This window comes from Gekko japonicus, unplaced genomic scaffold (genome assembly GCF_001447785.1).
Source record: "Gekko japonicus isolate JY-2015 unplaced genomic scaffold, Gekko_japonicus_V1.1 scaffold298, whole genome shotgun sequence".
Taxonomy (NCBI): domain Eukaryota; kingdom Metazoa; phylum Chordata; class Lepidosauria; order Squamata; family Gekkonidae; genus Gekko; species Gekko japonicus.
The window spans coordinates 862,642-878,182 of NW_015163615.1; the positions used below are offsets into that span (position 1 = coordinate 862,642).

The window sequence follows — 15,541 nt, forward strand, 5'->3', positions numbered from 1 at the left end:
GGCCGGGACCGTTGGGGGCGGGGTGTGTGGCCTTATGACACACTTCCGGTGATGTCAGGGGGTGTGGCATATGCTAATGAGTTATGCTAATGAGTTCCCCTAGCTCTTTTTCTACGAAACGACCCCTGTTTACAAGTTCCTTTTTTCCAGAAACAGTTCAAGATAACCAGAAACCTATTTTGTTCTTTATTCAATAAATCAATTTTTGTTTAAACATATCCCAGAAATCAGTACAGTCCATCCTCAGGGCCACAGATCCTGGATCCTACTACCAAATGGGAGAGAGATTTGGAATTTTTAATTCCTGGTGGCGGCAGAAAACTACCAAGTTTATATACACAGAGGGTGGTTTAAAGGAAAAACAGTCTCCCCTCTATAAGCAAGCACACCACAGTGCCATGTAGCATTTTCACAATTCTCTTTATAGTCATAACGTTATCAGCTTTTGAGATGCTACCATGACCAACTTAATAAAACATTGGTAGAAATTATTAGCCGCATCCTGTACACTTTAGTACCCTGGATGTAGTGGGGCTTGCATACTGCATGGCAAACAACAGATCTCAAGCACTGTCTACAGCTTAGCTCAGTATGTCTAAAGAGCTACTTAGATGTTCCATCAAAATGAAAAGGAATCAGATTCTGCTGTATACTATACAGTTGAACTGGGAAAGTTCAGGATCCACCAGATAGAGGTTGCTCATTTCTACTGCATAGTACTTTGGGCCCATTCACTATATTAAATATCAAGCTGTCAGCAATGTACTCAGTATTACAGAACTATATGTGGCCTTGGACTCAAGATGTATAAATGCAACCCTCAAGAGGCAAAATTATGCTCACCAAGGTCACAAAGCAAGCTATTGTTCAGAGTTTTTGGATGTATTCCCTGCAAGAGATTTCAATTCTACTTACCCCACCTCGGTCTTTATTGTTTAACAGCAACTTCAGGATCTGCACTTGAAGTTCCTCCACCACTGAGAAGAGATTAAACAATATTTGTCAAAGCATTTACAAGCACATCCCTACAAAGAAACTGTCAGTGATCATATTATAGCTCTGCACTTAAGTTTGGAAGAAACCAACTTTCCCACATTATTACATGCCTCCATTTGATGAACTACTCCATCCCAGCAGTTATCTTAGAACAGTCTTCAAAACCACAGAAGGGTCACACATTATCAAAAGGAAGTTCATTGCTACACACAGGGGGAAAGGACTGAGTTCGACAGTATTGTGTTGTGGGAACGGGGATGTGAATAACATTTGTAGCATAGCACTACCCAGCTAGCAGTTCACACTTTTTCTTCTGTTGTGTGGAGAATATCAAACCCTGGAAGACAACCGCTGCTCAGTACAGCTTCACACCATTCTCTGTAATGCCCATGAGGTTCTGAATGTCATTACCCCCACTGTCATACCTTCAATGCGTTTCTTGAGCCGCTGGCAACCTCTCTCGTAAGCTCGTCGTCTCAGTCTTTCCTCGGCAGTCTCATCTTTAATCTCTTTACTCTCTTTGCCCTACAGATATTAACACAGTTGAATACACGAAGGTATCCTATATTAAGTCAGGCCCTTGATCTGGCATGGGGCTGTGGCTCAGTGGCAGGGTATCTGCTCAGCCTGCGGGTCCCAAGTTGAATCCCTGGCACCTCCTGTTAAAAGGATCAGGTAGGTCCTGACCTAGATAGCCCAGGCAAGCCTGATCCCATTAGATCTCGGAAGCTAAGCAGGGCAGACCCTGGCAAGTACATGGAAGGGCAACCTCCAAGGTACACCAGGGCTGGGATGCAGAGGCAAGTGATATCAAAGCCTCCTCTCTGAAATGTCCTAGCCCCACTAGGGTCACCAGAAGTCACCATGACTTCCAGGTTCACAAACACATACACACACAAAATACTCACACAGACCCCAAAAGGACCAGGTAGTAGGTGATGTGAATGACCACCACCTGAGCTTCTGGACAGCTGCTGCCAGTCTGAATAAACAACACTAACCTTGATCACTAACTCTGATTCAGTATAAGGGAGCTTCACATGTATTCATCTATCAAGGTGAGTATTGTCTACTCTGACTGGCAGTGGCTCCCCAGGGCCAGTCTGGCACAGTCCTTTCACATCACATACCACCTGATTCTTTCAACTGAAGATGCTGGGGATAGAACCTACAATCTTCTGCATGCAACGCTGATGCTCTACCACTGAGTAGGGAAAAGTTAATAACACTAGCTGAACAGGACAGAGATGAGTTTGAAATACATTCATAGAAATATATTTTGTGCAAAATACAATTGGGCAAGGCAACCAGCACAGCATTTAGGCCAGCAAACTCCACCAGCAGTAGATATGATACTTCTCACCTCTTTGTTGAAACGGTTTGGCCACCAAGTGGTGGGAATGAGCTCTTGTAAGCCAGCTTCTTCCACCCGCAAGGGACTCTTGATGTAGAAAAACACAACTGAGCGTAGCACATCAAATCTGCAATGAGTTAAGGGAGCTGTGTGGCAGTTCAAATAGATGCACCTGAAGTACTGAAGTCACAAAGAGCAGCCCTGCGGTGAGTTAAGAATAACTCTCCACACATGTGACCATGACATTTATGTTTTCTCAAAGACCAGGTCTTGAATCCATATAGTACTTTGAAGAAGTAAACACATGACAAGCAGGATTATCTTGTGGAAATGAAAGAGGAGGTGAACAATTGTGAAAGTTCTTTAAACAGTATGCAAGGGAATACTGAAACAGCCATCTCCCTGCATCTACTCCTCATGAGACATATAATATTAGTAAAGTACAAACCAAACACACGGGCTTCAAAAGCAGGTTGTTTAAAATAGCATTTCTGCTGTTGTGATCAACTTGCATAGTTTGCACTTTTATGACCCTGATTCCCCCAAAGATACTGTAATTGCCGATTCCTGATATCAGAGCTTCAGAGAAAGTTAGTTAGCTTTTCATTCTGCTAGCCCAAATATATTTGGGATTCTCTCTGATAGAACAAGTCCTGACAAGCTTACCCACATTCTTTTCCAGGCCAAACACATTAAACAAGTATCTGGGAGATTTTGAGCCTAGTTACTGAGTGTTACTCCAGTCTATAGAATTTAACCAAAAAATGTATTTGTAAATCAGAGAGACAGACAAAAATATCAACTGCACAGGCAATTTTGAAAATAAAAAGTAAAAGATAATTATCTTCTCTTCTCTGGCTATGCCGATAATAATTTTTCTTTATCGGACCACAGATTTCATAACCACAGCCAATGAATATATTTCTTACCATAAACAAGTAACAGATTTCTAGTTCCAGTTAGTATGCATTCTAACCGGTTTATCATTTGGCTACATTATCAGAAAAGTGAATTACAGTTTTTGAACATGGTGCCGAGAGAGGCTGGAATTCAGTTACCAAAGCAGAGCTCTCTCATCCACGGGAACTACAACACCATGATGTAGAATCGTGCAAAATTCATAACCTTGCCCATTGTTTTGTGATATTCAGCAAGTCCTACCAAAACAATATTATATTACTGTTATTCTGGGGAGTTTCCTATATGCACCAACACAGATTACATGTATTTTGGAAAATACCAAAAGGGGATTCTTCAGTGGAAGGGAAATAATCCTCATTGGGAGTTTCCTTTAGAGAGTTACATGCCCTCCAACAACACAGTCTTGGTTTCTACTGATTCTTTACCTAGAGCATCATCTGCAATTAATCTCCATCTTTATTAATCCCCATGCTTTTCTTCTGCTCTTTGCCTTCCAACACTCCCTTGTGTTCCAATTAGTACTGGAGGAATTTCTAATTACCTTCTAGCTTTTATATTCTTAAAGACAGAGACCATTTCCCCCCTCCCATCCCAACAGCCCTCACTGCTTTTTGAAATATGTTTTGTATCCCACACTATCTAATTAAATATGCAACACCTACTGTGCTCTATCTTAAAACTCTACAAATCACAGATTAGGCACTTTTCTACCATGTCTTGAAATATTTTTTCCAGGGTCTCCCCCCCACACACTTTTTTGTATTAAAATCCTGTCAGATAAAGAGTTCTGAAAGCTCGCTTCACTTTACTATGAGATAGTTTGGCCAATCTGATAAGACACTGCATTTGCACTTATTTGGATTTTTATTTCCTATTAGATTTCTGTTCTTCTGAGATGATGTATCGGTTCAACAGATGATGGCAGCCACTGATTCAAAATCCTTTGAGCCAATGCAAACTTGAAGGAGCATTCTGTTCTACATAGATAGATAGGTAGATTACCAGTCACTTCAGGGATTCTAGGGCAAGAAGAGAGAGATTGTACAAAGACCTTCATATGCATAGCACACAGAGACTACTACATTTCCTGAAAACTAAAGCAAACTGAATGTACTCAAGGGGTGATGAAATCACTTTTTACTCCAGTATGTGTGCAAGAATTTTTCACTTTGCTTTGTAAGAGTTAAGTTTATACTCTGTGAATGCTTGGGGATAAATCTTAAACTGCTCCTATAGGTATTTATTTATTTAATTCATTTATACTTCACTTTTCGTTCTCTTCCCCTCCATATTATCCTCACAACCATCCTGTGAGGTAGGTTATGCTGAGATCCCATGGCTGGCCCAACACCACCCAGTAAACTTCCATCAGTGTCCCAAATCCTAATCTGACACTCTAATCACTATACGCACTGTCTCAAAAGCCAGCCCTTCCCTTCAGTTCCAAGCTACAGAGATTGGCTCCATAGCCATCTTTATGGTAATGAATGTGGTCCAAGATGACAAAGAAGAGCCAGGACAACTACAGCTGGAGAGCAGTGGGGACCTCCTGAGTCCTTAAACTTACCAAAAATTTCTAGAATTTTTCCTTCTGTACATGATGGATCTCCATTGGGAGGGATTTGGGAAGGGACTTTTGGAAAGAATCAGGTCTCTCTTTAAGAAGAGGTGGTAGATATTCTTTCTGGAGGTCAGGGGTGAACAGCTTAAAATAGAGATGAAGAAGAGACTTCTTGGGGATAATATAGACACACAGAGGCACATGGTCTGAAGACACATAACCAGCCAGATGAGAGAAGGGAGGTAAAACTGGTATGAACAGAGCCTGAACAAAAAAACTAGAACCAATAAGATATTTCTGCTTATCTCTTTAGTATCATAGGGGTAAGTTTTAAACCTAGGAAGGAGGATGGCATTTGATTTTTTTATTTGATTTTTCCTTTGCTCAAACATAGCAAATATTTTTCCTTTTGCTGTTCCATTGGATATTTTTATTGTTGTAACCAATGATATACTTAAAGATTTAACTTCCTATTTTTCTTAATTTGGAGTTATTTGGTCTTTGCAAAACAGGCAAGCCTAAAACTTGGCTGATACTTTTATCAAAGTATAAAAGAGAAGCAGGGAGAGCCTGCCCAGTAGGGAGTTACCCCAAGAAAGTAAGATTTGAAGAGTTTCTTCCCTGATCTCACAGTGGCCAAAAGGAGGAGAGGATTCTGAATTTGAACAGACCCCAGGCTGCCAGACAGATACATCTGTAACTATAAGCCTGGTAGTGAAATCTTATTTGTGAAAGGAAATGGGTGGGATGAAGCTGGAGAGGTGAACTCTTCACTGAGGTCGAGCAACTTGAGACTGGGGCCAGCTGAGTAAGTCTCTCATTTGCTATGGGAAAAACTGAGTGGGACTGTTTACCAAATAAGGCATTAAGAAAATGCATGAGGCAGGGGGGCTTCCTCTGTCCCTCAGTGAAGATTAAACACTTTCCCATTACTCCTTAGCTTTCCTTCCAATTCAGGGAAAAGAGCACCTGAACCCAAGTGAGAAGGAACAGGATGCCCTAGAAGTTGCAAACTGAAGTCAGGATTTTCCTTCCAATATCGGTTTAAAGCACTAATGAGAAATGGCAGCAGAAATGGCCCTAGGAAATGAATATTCACAAAAGCAAAGTGGCCAATTTCTGGTATAATGTCATGATTCTGCAGCACTTACACCTGAAGCTGTTGGCAGCCTCAGTGACTTTGCTTTATCAAAGGATTTTGAGAAAGGTGAAAAACATCAGTACTAGAAGGATACAGGACATTTTGAAGCAGGTACTTCCTGGATTTCTCATGCTTCAGGATAGCAATAGTGAGACGGAGGTAGTGAATCTAAATAGGCAGGAAAAGAAAAACTCAATCAAGATAAGCTGTAGATCTCAGTGACCAAAAGCTGTCAAGACAGAATATTTAAGATTCCTTACAACATTTGTAAACCTATAGCTATCCAGACAGAGTAGGTTTCCTCCTTATATACCCTTTGCTCTTGTGATTGCACTGGTGTGCCACAAAATGATACTTACCTGTAAGCTTAAGTCAGGAACTATGGGAGAAAAACGGTAAGCCCTAAGCAGGGACATCAGCAGCTGTTTGAGGCATTCGTGTACTTCATAATCCTGAGGAGGAAGAGAAACGTTGTCTTGAAGATATAGGTGCCAACTACCTCCTGTCTCTAGTTCCAGCTCCTGCCAACCTAGCAGTTCGAAAGCAAGAAATTGCAAGTAAATAAATAGGGACCACTTCGGTGGGAAGGAAACAGCGTTCCGTGCGCCTTGGTGTTTAGTCATGCCGGCCACATGACCACGGAAACGTCTTCGGACAGCGCTGGTTCTTCGGCTTTGAAACGGAGATGAGCACCGCAACCCTAGAGTCGGATTCGACTGGCTTTCGAGCAAGGGAACCTTTACCTTTTTACCTCCCAGGAAGAAAGGAGGACCCATAGAAGGGGACACCACAAGGAGTGAGATTCTTACCTCCATGAGAAGCCACATGAGGTCCAATAACTGCTGAATAAGAGGGTGTGCTTCCACAGACCCTCCCCCTTCTAGGATGCCAAGTAGGAAGTTCATAAGCACGTCTTCTACTAAGTACACTTTGCACTGCAGAAGAAAAGTTCTCAGATCAGCAGACCTGTACAGTACGTTTGCCACTAAGTTGCAGCAGAGACTATCAAGGCAGCTCATTATACAATAACAGCACCACCAATGCTGCAGCTTTAGAGGGAATCTGCAGCAGCTGTTTTTCTGAGAATGTGCCCTGGAACTACTGATGTAGCCCGCCACAAATGCTAATGGTATCCCTCATTAAGGCTACACTTTCAGTTCTGTTTGTTTCTGAAACATCCCTCCTTGAAGAGGCAACCACTTCTTCTGCAATGTCCCTTAGGCTGTCCAGACAGGCACTGTGAGGAACAGTCCTCCCTTACCCACCCGTGGCTTTGCTCATAAGGAGAAGGGCCGAAGCTCAGTGCTGTGCATGGCAGACTGTAGCCCTTTCTCCCAAGTGATCTTGTTGATGGGGAAGGGAGACCAGGTTGCAATCCATTCTTGCAAGTAGATACACTGATGGAGAGGGATTTGCAGCCCTTCCCAAACTGGTGGTGGACCAAAAAGCATAGGCATACGAAGCAGCAGCAGAAGACCTTCCTCACCTGGGAGGACAGACACACACAAGTATCTGCTCACAGGGCACTTAGCCACAAAAAATTCCTGTGGTGCTCAAAGAAGAAGAGGAGGAAGAGGAAGAGATTGGATTTATATCCCGCCCTTCACTACCCAAAGGAGTCTCAGAGTGGCTTACAAACCCCTTTCCCTTCCTTTTTCAAGGACAGCTGTGCCAGAACTATGGCTTGCCCAAGGTCATCCAGCAGGTGCAAGTGGAGGAGTGGGGAATCAAAGCCAGTTCTCCCAGATTAGAGTCCACGCACTTAACCAATACACCAAAACCTAGTAAGAGCTGGATCAGACCAGTGGTCCATCTAATCCAGCACACTGTCTGACACAGTGGCCAATCAGTTACTGTAGATGGCTAACAACAGAATACAGAGACCGAGGGCTTCCTCTGATGTTGTGCCCTACCACTAGTATTCAGAAGTTTACTGCACCTGAATGTGGTGGTTCCCTTTAGTCACAATGGCTAGTAGCCACTGATAGACCTGTCCTCCGTGAATCTGTCTAATCCCCTTTTGTCATCATCACTACATCATCAGGCAGGCGAATTCCACATTTTAATCGCTTGCTGAATAAAGAAGTATATCCTTTTGTCCATCCTGAATCTATTGTCCATCAGCTTCAACGAATATCCTCAACGGCTAGTATTGCATGTGATGCAGGGAACATATGCAAAATTTGCTGTACGGGAGCTTTTTAGTACAAGGAGGGACAAAAAATCAAGACGTTTGCTGTTCTTAGTTTTGGAAAGAAAAGGGCCAACATGGACTGAGTCTTCATGAAGGCTGTGAATTCCTTGACAAGCACATGTTTATCCCCCCCTGAGACTAATCACTGCAGGGGGAAGCTAAGACAGCAGAACGTAAGAGTAAAGCAAACATGAGGAGACTCACCATGAGGGGGGAAAAGTTATTAAAAATGTGTGCCAAGGTGATCAGCACTGTGGGTTCCCCATGAAGTTGCCACACGGCAGGGTCCCTCTCCACGAGCTTCCCTTCCTGAAATATCAAGCACAGGATAATGGCATTTTTAACCGCAAATTTTACTTCTGGGAATTTTATAAATTAATATAAAGTAAGAACAGAAATGGTGGAAGAAGGTGAGGTGAATAAGTAGACCTTAATCATGGGACTGCTTTTCGTTACATTTGTGGACAAATCTCAAATTCAGCAATACATTCTGGGTCAGCAGAAAGGACACTAACAGTGAAGACCTGCACAGAATTACTCCAGTCTAAGCCAACTAATTTCAATTCACTTAGAATGAAGAAACTCAGCACAGAATTGCCCTGTAACACTCCCAAAGTAAAGCCAATTGACCACTTGCAATCTACTTCTCCATCCTAAGCCAGATGAGTTATTTTCTAGATGTGATGGGGAATGAATGGCCCCTGACAACCACAGGAATCCCAATGAATACCTAGCAAAAGAATTGTGTGACGTGACATCATCATGGTCAGGATTTCCCTGCCTCCATTTTAGTTCACTGGCTGCTGCCGGGAGCATGTTAGTATATTATACTAATGTTAGTATATTAGTATTGTATAACATTAGGATACTGTATGGTCAGGTTGTATACCTTGTTAATAATTTGTATACTTAGATACTATTATCAAGTATAAAAGTGATTGTATTAGCATACATATTTAATGTTTAAGAGTGTATTATTGGACTGATTTTGGCCCCAGTTTTGTTGTTTTTGGTATCTTGATACTGGGAAGATTGTTATTTGGGTTTGGTTACTTGGGAGGGGGACGACAGGATGCTGAATACAATGATGTTGTGTCACTCTTCTTTAGTAGATGGGTTGGCACGAGCTATGTGTCTGCTGTAACATCTAGTTAAACCCTTCATCTTTCTTTCGTACCCTTCTCAATCACTCATATATCAAAGCCCACGACAAAACTCGGTTTCTCAAAATGTGAATCATTATGGAAGAGGGAGGCCAATCATACTGGAGATACACACGCATGCTCTTCTGTAGGAATGAACCTACACCCTCATCATGCTGCTTGTTTCAAACGCAAACACTGGCTTGGTGCATAGTATGAATGCTATACTGATCCCAAAAAATAAACACCAAGCAAAGAAATACAAACACCATTATCAGACAAGCCATGATGATGACAAGTCACCCAAATCTTAAATCCAGCCAAAAGAACAGAAAGTAGGGGAGTTTTCTCTAAAATCTATGTACAAAGCTACAGGTTCTAGGGTTAAGAACATAAGAGAAGCCAATGTTGGAGAGGCCAAGAGAAGCCAATGTAAGGGAGGTCAATGGCCCACCCAGTCCAACACTCTGTCACACAGTGGCCAAAAATACCAGGTGCCATCAGGAGGTCCAGCAGTGGGGCCAGGACACTAGAAGCCCTCCCACTGTTGCCCCCCCCCCAAGCACCAAGAATACAGAATACTTTGCCCCGGACTAAGAGTTCCTATCTATACCTTGTGGCTAATAGCCACTGATGGACCTCTGCTCCATATGTTTATCTAATTCCCTCTTGAAGCCGTCCATGCTTGTAGCCGCCGCCACCTCCTATGGTAGTGAATTCCATGGGTTAATCACTCTTTGGGTGAAAAAGTACTTCCTTTTATCCATTCTAACCCGACTGCTCAGCAATTTCATTGAGTGCCCATGAGTTCTTGTATTGTGAGAAAAGTACTTCTTTCTCTCCCTGCTCTATCCCATGCATATAAACCTTGATCATGTCACCCCTCAGGCATCGTTTCTCCAAGCTAAAGAGCCCCAAGCGTTTTAACCTTTCTTCATAGGGGTTGCCAGCTCCAGGTTGGGAAATTCCTGGAGATTTTGTGGTGGAGTCTGAGGAGAGCTGGGTTTGGGGAGGGGAGAGGCCTCAGTTGAATATAGTCCATACAGTCCAACCTCCAAAGCAGTCATTTTCTCCAGAGGGACAGACCTTCATCATCTGGAGTTCAGCTATGGAAGGATCTCCAAGTCCCACTTGGAGGTTTGCAACCCTACGCCTGGAAGAAGCCTCTGGGTGACCTGATACCGCCCAACTTGCATGACTCAGCTAGGCCTGGCTGCTTGCTACTGTTTCACAGCAGCCACCCTATGAAAGCCAGCGTAGTATAGCAGTTAGAGCCTCAAAGTAGGATCTGGGGGACCCAAGACTGAATCCCTATTTTGCTGGATATTTTGGACCAGTCACATACTTTCAGCCTAATCTGCTGCACAAAGTGGTTGTGCAGATAAAAAGAAGGAGACAAGAATAATCTAACTTGCTTTGGTCCCCACTGTGGAGAAAAGTGGGTTATAAATGAAGTAAATAAATAATACATAAAACTGAATGTGGGAAAGGGAAAGAGAAAATAGTGGATGGAAGGAAAAATGAGATGCCTCCCACAAGTCCTTGTGTGTTCCCACTTGTGAAATACAATTGAAGTTATCTTACCGAAACATCTATTCCAGTATGAATAACATTTTTCAGATGTCCCAACAGTTTCTGAGCTTTCACTAGATCTGCAATGGGTTTGTCCTGTAAGGGCTGATATCCATCCACTGGATAGGTATGAAATTGCTAAGGAAAAATTCCAGCTTTCAGAATTGCAAATTTACTTCTTCAAGAGACTACTCCCAAGCCATCCTCTTCTGCCAAGACTCAGTTCCTTCCAGCAACTCAAGCTTCCAAAAAACATGCCACATTTACTGCTGTTATTTAATATGATACAGGATCTTGGGGAATGCTTGCAAAGCCATTTGTGTAAGCACAGTATGTATTGAAACAAGTTGCTGAAACAGAACTGTGCAAGAAGCTGTTGCCTAGCCACTGAAATAAGAAAGATGTCTCATTAGTATCCCAATTAAGACCTCTTTCTTATTTCAGTGACCAATCATCATGTTAATAATATTTCACAAAGGACAGGTATTCTTGGACCTGCATTATTGCTCAGCTCTTCACCTAAGACTACAGCATTCTTGATATCTTGACAAAAATGAGGTCCAAACTTCATCCAGGCTGGAAAGAAGAGGTTCAGCAAAAGAAATTCGTTATCCCACCTCACAAAATAATACAAAAAATGTATCATGGCAGTAGAAAAACAATCCTAAAGAAGATGTGAATTTGAACATGGTTATGAGGTCTAGATCACAAGGTCATTATATGGATTACCGAGATAATATTGAGCATGCATACTTTATATAACACTTTCTGTTAATGAGAGCCAACAAACAATAAGGCAGGCACAACATGGGAAAAGAACAGGACATTTTGGATTCTGACATTACTTTTGGAACCATCTTTCCACAGTTTAGCCAAAATCACTGTCAAAGGATATCGGAGTGGGCGGCTGCCAAAGTTAAAAGCAACTGATTCCTTGAACGACAAGCTGATGGCAGGGAAATAGGCCATGCCAGAGCCCCGGGAGATGTTCTCAAAAGCCATCCCCAGAGACACGCCATTCCTGAAGAAGAAAAAGAAATCCCTTTCAGAAAATTTGAGTTCCAAAAGATTTGCGTATTCAATACAACCCAAAGGCAAAGATTTTCCCTTTCAGTGGAGCTTGGTTTGAAGTTTGAGTGAATATACTGAGCAGGAAACACATTAGATTACAGTAGTCTAGCACCACACAGGAGAGTTCTTGAAGGAAGCTTACAAGCAAAATGAAATGTTTCCCTCATCCAAGTCTATCAAACAGCTGACAATATCTCCAGCGGCCCAAGACTGCAGGAAAAAGAAAAAGGTATTAGAAGTGAACGAGTGGAACATATAACCAGTTTTGCTAAGATACTGATATATACAGAGATCGCTTCTAAGGGAGATCCTTTCAGAGGGTAGCCATGTTGCTCTGCAATAGAGCAGGTATCAGACTTGAATCTAGCTCTCCTGAGGAAGGTAACTGTCTTCTGGCTCCATGGCCACCAAGGAGATACTTCAAGCCCCCCTTCCTCTTTGCTATGCCACCCTACCTCTTCATCATCTACACCCATTTGTACAGCAATCAATACAATTCCCCGACTGCTTACAAACACAGACAGTGAGTGAACCTAATTTTATTTTTCCAATTGCAATTGAGCATCTGTGTATAAGGTTGGAGTAACAGGACTGCTAACTTCCCAAAAGAAAAGCTCCCCATTAAAGCTGCCTCAATGGTCTACCAGCTTAACCTGCTACCCGCATACAGAATGTTAGCTCTGCATTACAGCAGGAGGGGGATGGAAGTGATCTGACAGAGTTTATTGGGAAGTGGGCTAGGTATGCAAGCACTCATTCAGTAAGGTGTTGTGATCTAGAGGGTGGTGGTGGCAAGTGAACAACCTAAAGTCACAGCTGCTCCTTCTTCCTTGAACAAGGTGTAACATAGACAAAAATGGGCCCTTCCAACATATCTGAACCAGTATTGAACAGCTTCCTTTGTTCCCACTGATTACTTTCTACAGGATGATTACAATATTAATTGGGGGGAAACGGGAATTAAGCAACATTAGAGTTAGACACTGGATTATTATTTTTTTAAAGCATGCTACAGGACTTCTTCGGTGTTTTATTTATTTATTTATTTATTTTTCTGAACCAGTATTGAACAGCTTCCTTTGTTCCCACTGATTACTTTCTACAGGATGATTACAATATTAATTGGGGGGAAACGGGAATTAAGCAACATTAGAGTTAGACACTGGATTATTTTTTTTTTGGTAAACAAACTTTTTATTTTCAATAGGAACTTAACATCCAACAATATTCATTTTCATTTTCCCTTCGTTTACCCCGTTCCCCTTACCTCCCCTTCCTCCTGTGGCTTCCCGCAATGCTTCCACCCTTCCACCCACATTATAATACGTCATCAGTTAAATCATTTTTCTTATCACTACTGTCTCCAGATAACATCAATTAACCTAATATTGTTCTAAACATATTAAATTTTGTTTTACATCCCAGTTCTTTTCCAGATATATTTTAAAGTCACTCCATTCTTCTAAAAATACGTCATCTTCCTTATTACTCAGTTTTTTTGTAATTTTATCCATTTCAGCCATGAACAGAACTTTTTGTATCCAGTCTTCGGTATCTGGTACTTTTTCATTTTTCCAAAATTGTGCATAAATCATTCTTGCTGTTGTTATTAAGTACCAGAGTAAAGTTTTTTTCGTCGTGTTGACTTCTTCCATTTTAAGTCCCAAAAGCAGAATTTCAGGCGCTTTTTTAAAAGAGCATTTCAGTATCTTTTGCATTTCACTGTGGACCTTTGTCCAATAGTCCACAGCTTTTTCACATGTCCACCACATGTGATAAAATGAGCCCTCATGTTTTTTACACTTCCAACATTTGTTTGACATATTCTGGTTCATATTTGCAATTTTCTTTGGGGTCATGTACCACCTATACATCATTTTATAACAGTTTTCTTTAACATTGGTACAGCCCGATATTTTAATAGAGTTTTTCCACAAATATTCCCAGGTTTCAATATCAATTTCTTTGTTCATATTAATAGCCCATTTTATCATCTGCTCTTTTACTGTTTCCTCCTCTGTATACCATTTTAACAACACCTTGTACATTCTAGAGATATTTTCCCCCCCTCTACTCTCCCAAACATTTTCCATTTCATTTTTTTCCTCTCTAAAACCATAGTTTCTTTTATCTGATCTAAAAAGATCATAAATTTGCATATATTTCAACCACTCATATTCATATTCAATTTCATTCTGCTTTTTCATTACCCATTCTGTTCCCTCTTTTTTAATTAAGTTTTTATATGGCAACCAATCTTTGTCTCTACGTCTTGAGTAAGATATTAGCACTTCTACTGGTACAATCCACAACGGTCTTACATCACGAAAGTATTTTTTATATCTCATCCATACCACAAATAAAGCCTTTCTTATCACATGAAGCTTAAAAAAGCTGTCCATTTTTACCTTGTCATACCATAAATATGCATGCCAACCAAATCTACAATCATGGCCCTCTAACCCCAGTAGTTTATCATTCTCTAATTTCACCCATTGTTCCATCCAGGTTAGACAGACCGCTTCATAATATAGTCTAAGATTTGGTAGTTGCAATCCTCCTCTTTCCTTGGCATCACAGAGTATTTTCATCTTAATTCTCGGTTTCTTACCCGCCCAAACAAACTTTGATAACTCTTGTTGCCACTTCAGTAGCACATCCGTCTTGTTAAGTATTGGTATTGTTTGGAACAGGAACATCAAACGTGGTAGGACATTCATTTTTATAACTGATATTCTTCCCATAAATGATAAGTTCATTTTGTCCCAGTTCTTAAGGTCTTGAGTTAACTTAGTCCATAATTTCTCATAATTGTTCTTATATAAGTCTATGTTCCTTGCAGTTAACTCAATGCCTAAATATTTAGTCTTTTTGACTACTTCGCATTGTACCAGGTCTTGTAGCTCCACTTGTTTTTGCTTTACAATATTTTTACAAATAAGCTTCGTTTTACTTTTGTTCACATAAAATCCGGCCAATTCTCCAAAGTCCTTTATTTTTTGGAATAGTAACGGTAATTCTTCTATCGGGTTTTCCACAATAAACATTACATCATCCGCAAATGCTCGATATTTATATTTGAATCCCTTGTGCGTCAACCCTTTTATTTCTTGGTCTTGTTGTATTTTCTGTAACAATATCTCCAACACCCAGATGAACAATAACGGTGACAAGGGACAACCCTGCCTCGTACCTTTTTGTACCTTGAAGCTATCTGTCAGTTCTTTATTCACGTTCAATTTTGCTTTTTGTTCAGAATAGATAGCTTCAATACAATTTCTAAAATGTTGTCCCGTATCTATTTTTCCATCATCTGCAACATAAAATTCCAGTTAAGATTATCGAACGCTTTTTCTGCGTCGACAAATAAAAAAGCTACTTCCTTCTCAGGGTGTTTCTCATAGTATTCAATTGCATCCATTACTATTCGTACATTGTCCCGAATCTGTCTTCCTGGTAAAAAACCAGCTTGGTCCTCTGAAACCACTGTTTGTAAATAGTTTTTCACCCTCTCTGCAATAATTTTTGCAAAAATCTTGTAGTCATTATTCAAAAGAGAAATTGGCCTGTAGTTCTTCACATTTGTTAA

The 15,541-nt window shown here is 41.1% G+C and overlaps 1 protein-coding gene across 2 annotated transcripts in view; it reads right to left on the reverse strand.

Moving 5' to 3' along the window:
• RNF123 (ring finger protein 123) overlaps positions 1-15,541 on the reverse strand; it is a 144,139-nt gene that overhangs the window by 107,967 nt on the left and 20,631 nt on the right. For both annotated transcript variants that reach the window (XM_015407416.1, XM_015407417.1), the window contains exons 9-18: positions 12,095-12,162; positions 11,777-11,902; positions 10,894-11,008; positions 8,372-8,476; positions 6,783-6,908; positions 6,333-6,425; positions 6,068-6,141; positions 2,360-2,477; positions 1,422-1,521; positions 916-977 (exon numbers count right to left, since the gene is read on the reverse strand). In XM_015407416.1, coding sequence (XP_015262902.1) covers positions 916-977; positions 1,422-1,521; positions 2,360-2,477; positions 6,068-6,141; positions 6,333-6,425; positions 6,783-6,908; positions 8,372-8,476; positions 10,894-11,008; positions 11,777-11,902; positions 12,095-12,162 — 987 coding nt within the window. The remainder of the gene's footprint in view (positions 1-915; positions 978-1,421; positions 1,522-2,359; positions 2,478-6,067; positions 6,142-6,332; positions 6,426-6,782; positions 6,909-8,371; positions 8,477-10,893; positions 11,009-11,776; positions 11,903-12,094; positions 12,163-15,541) is intronic.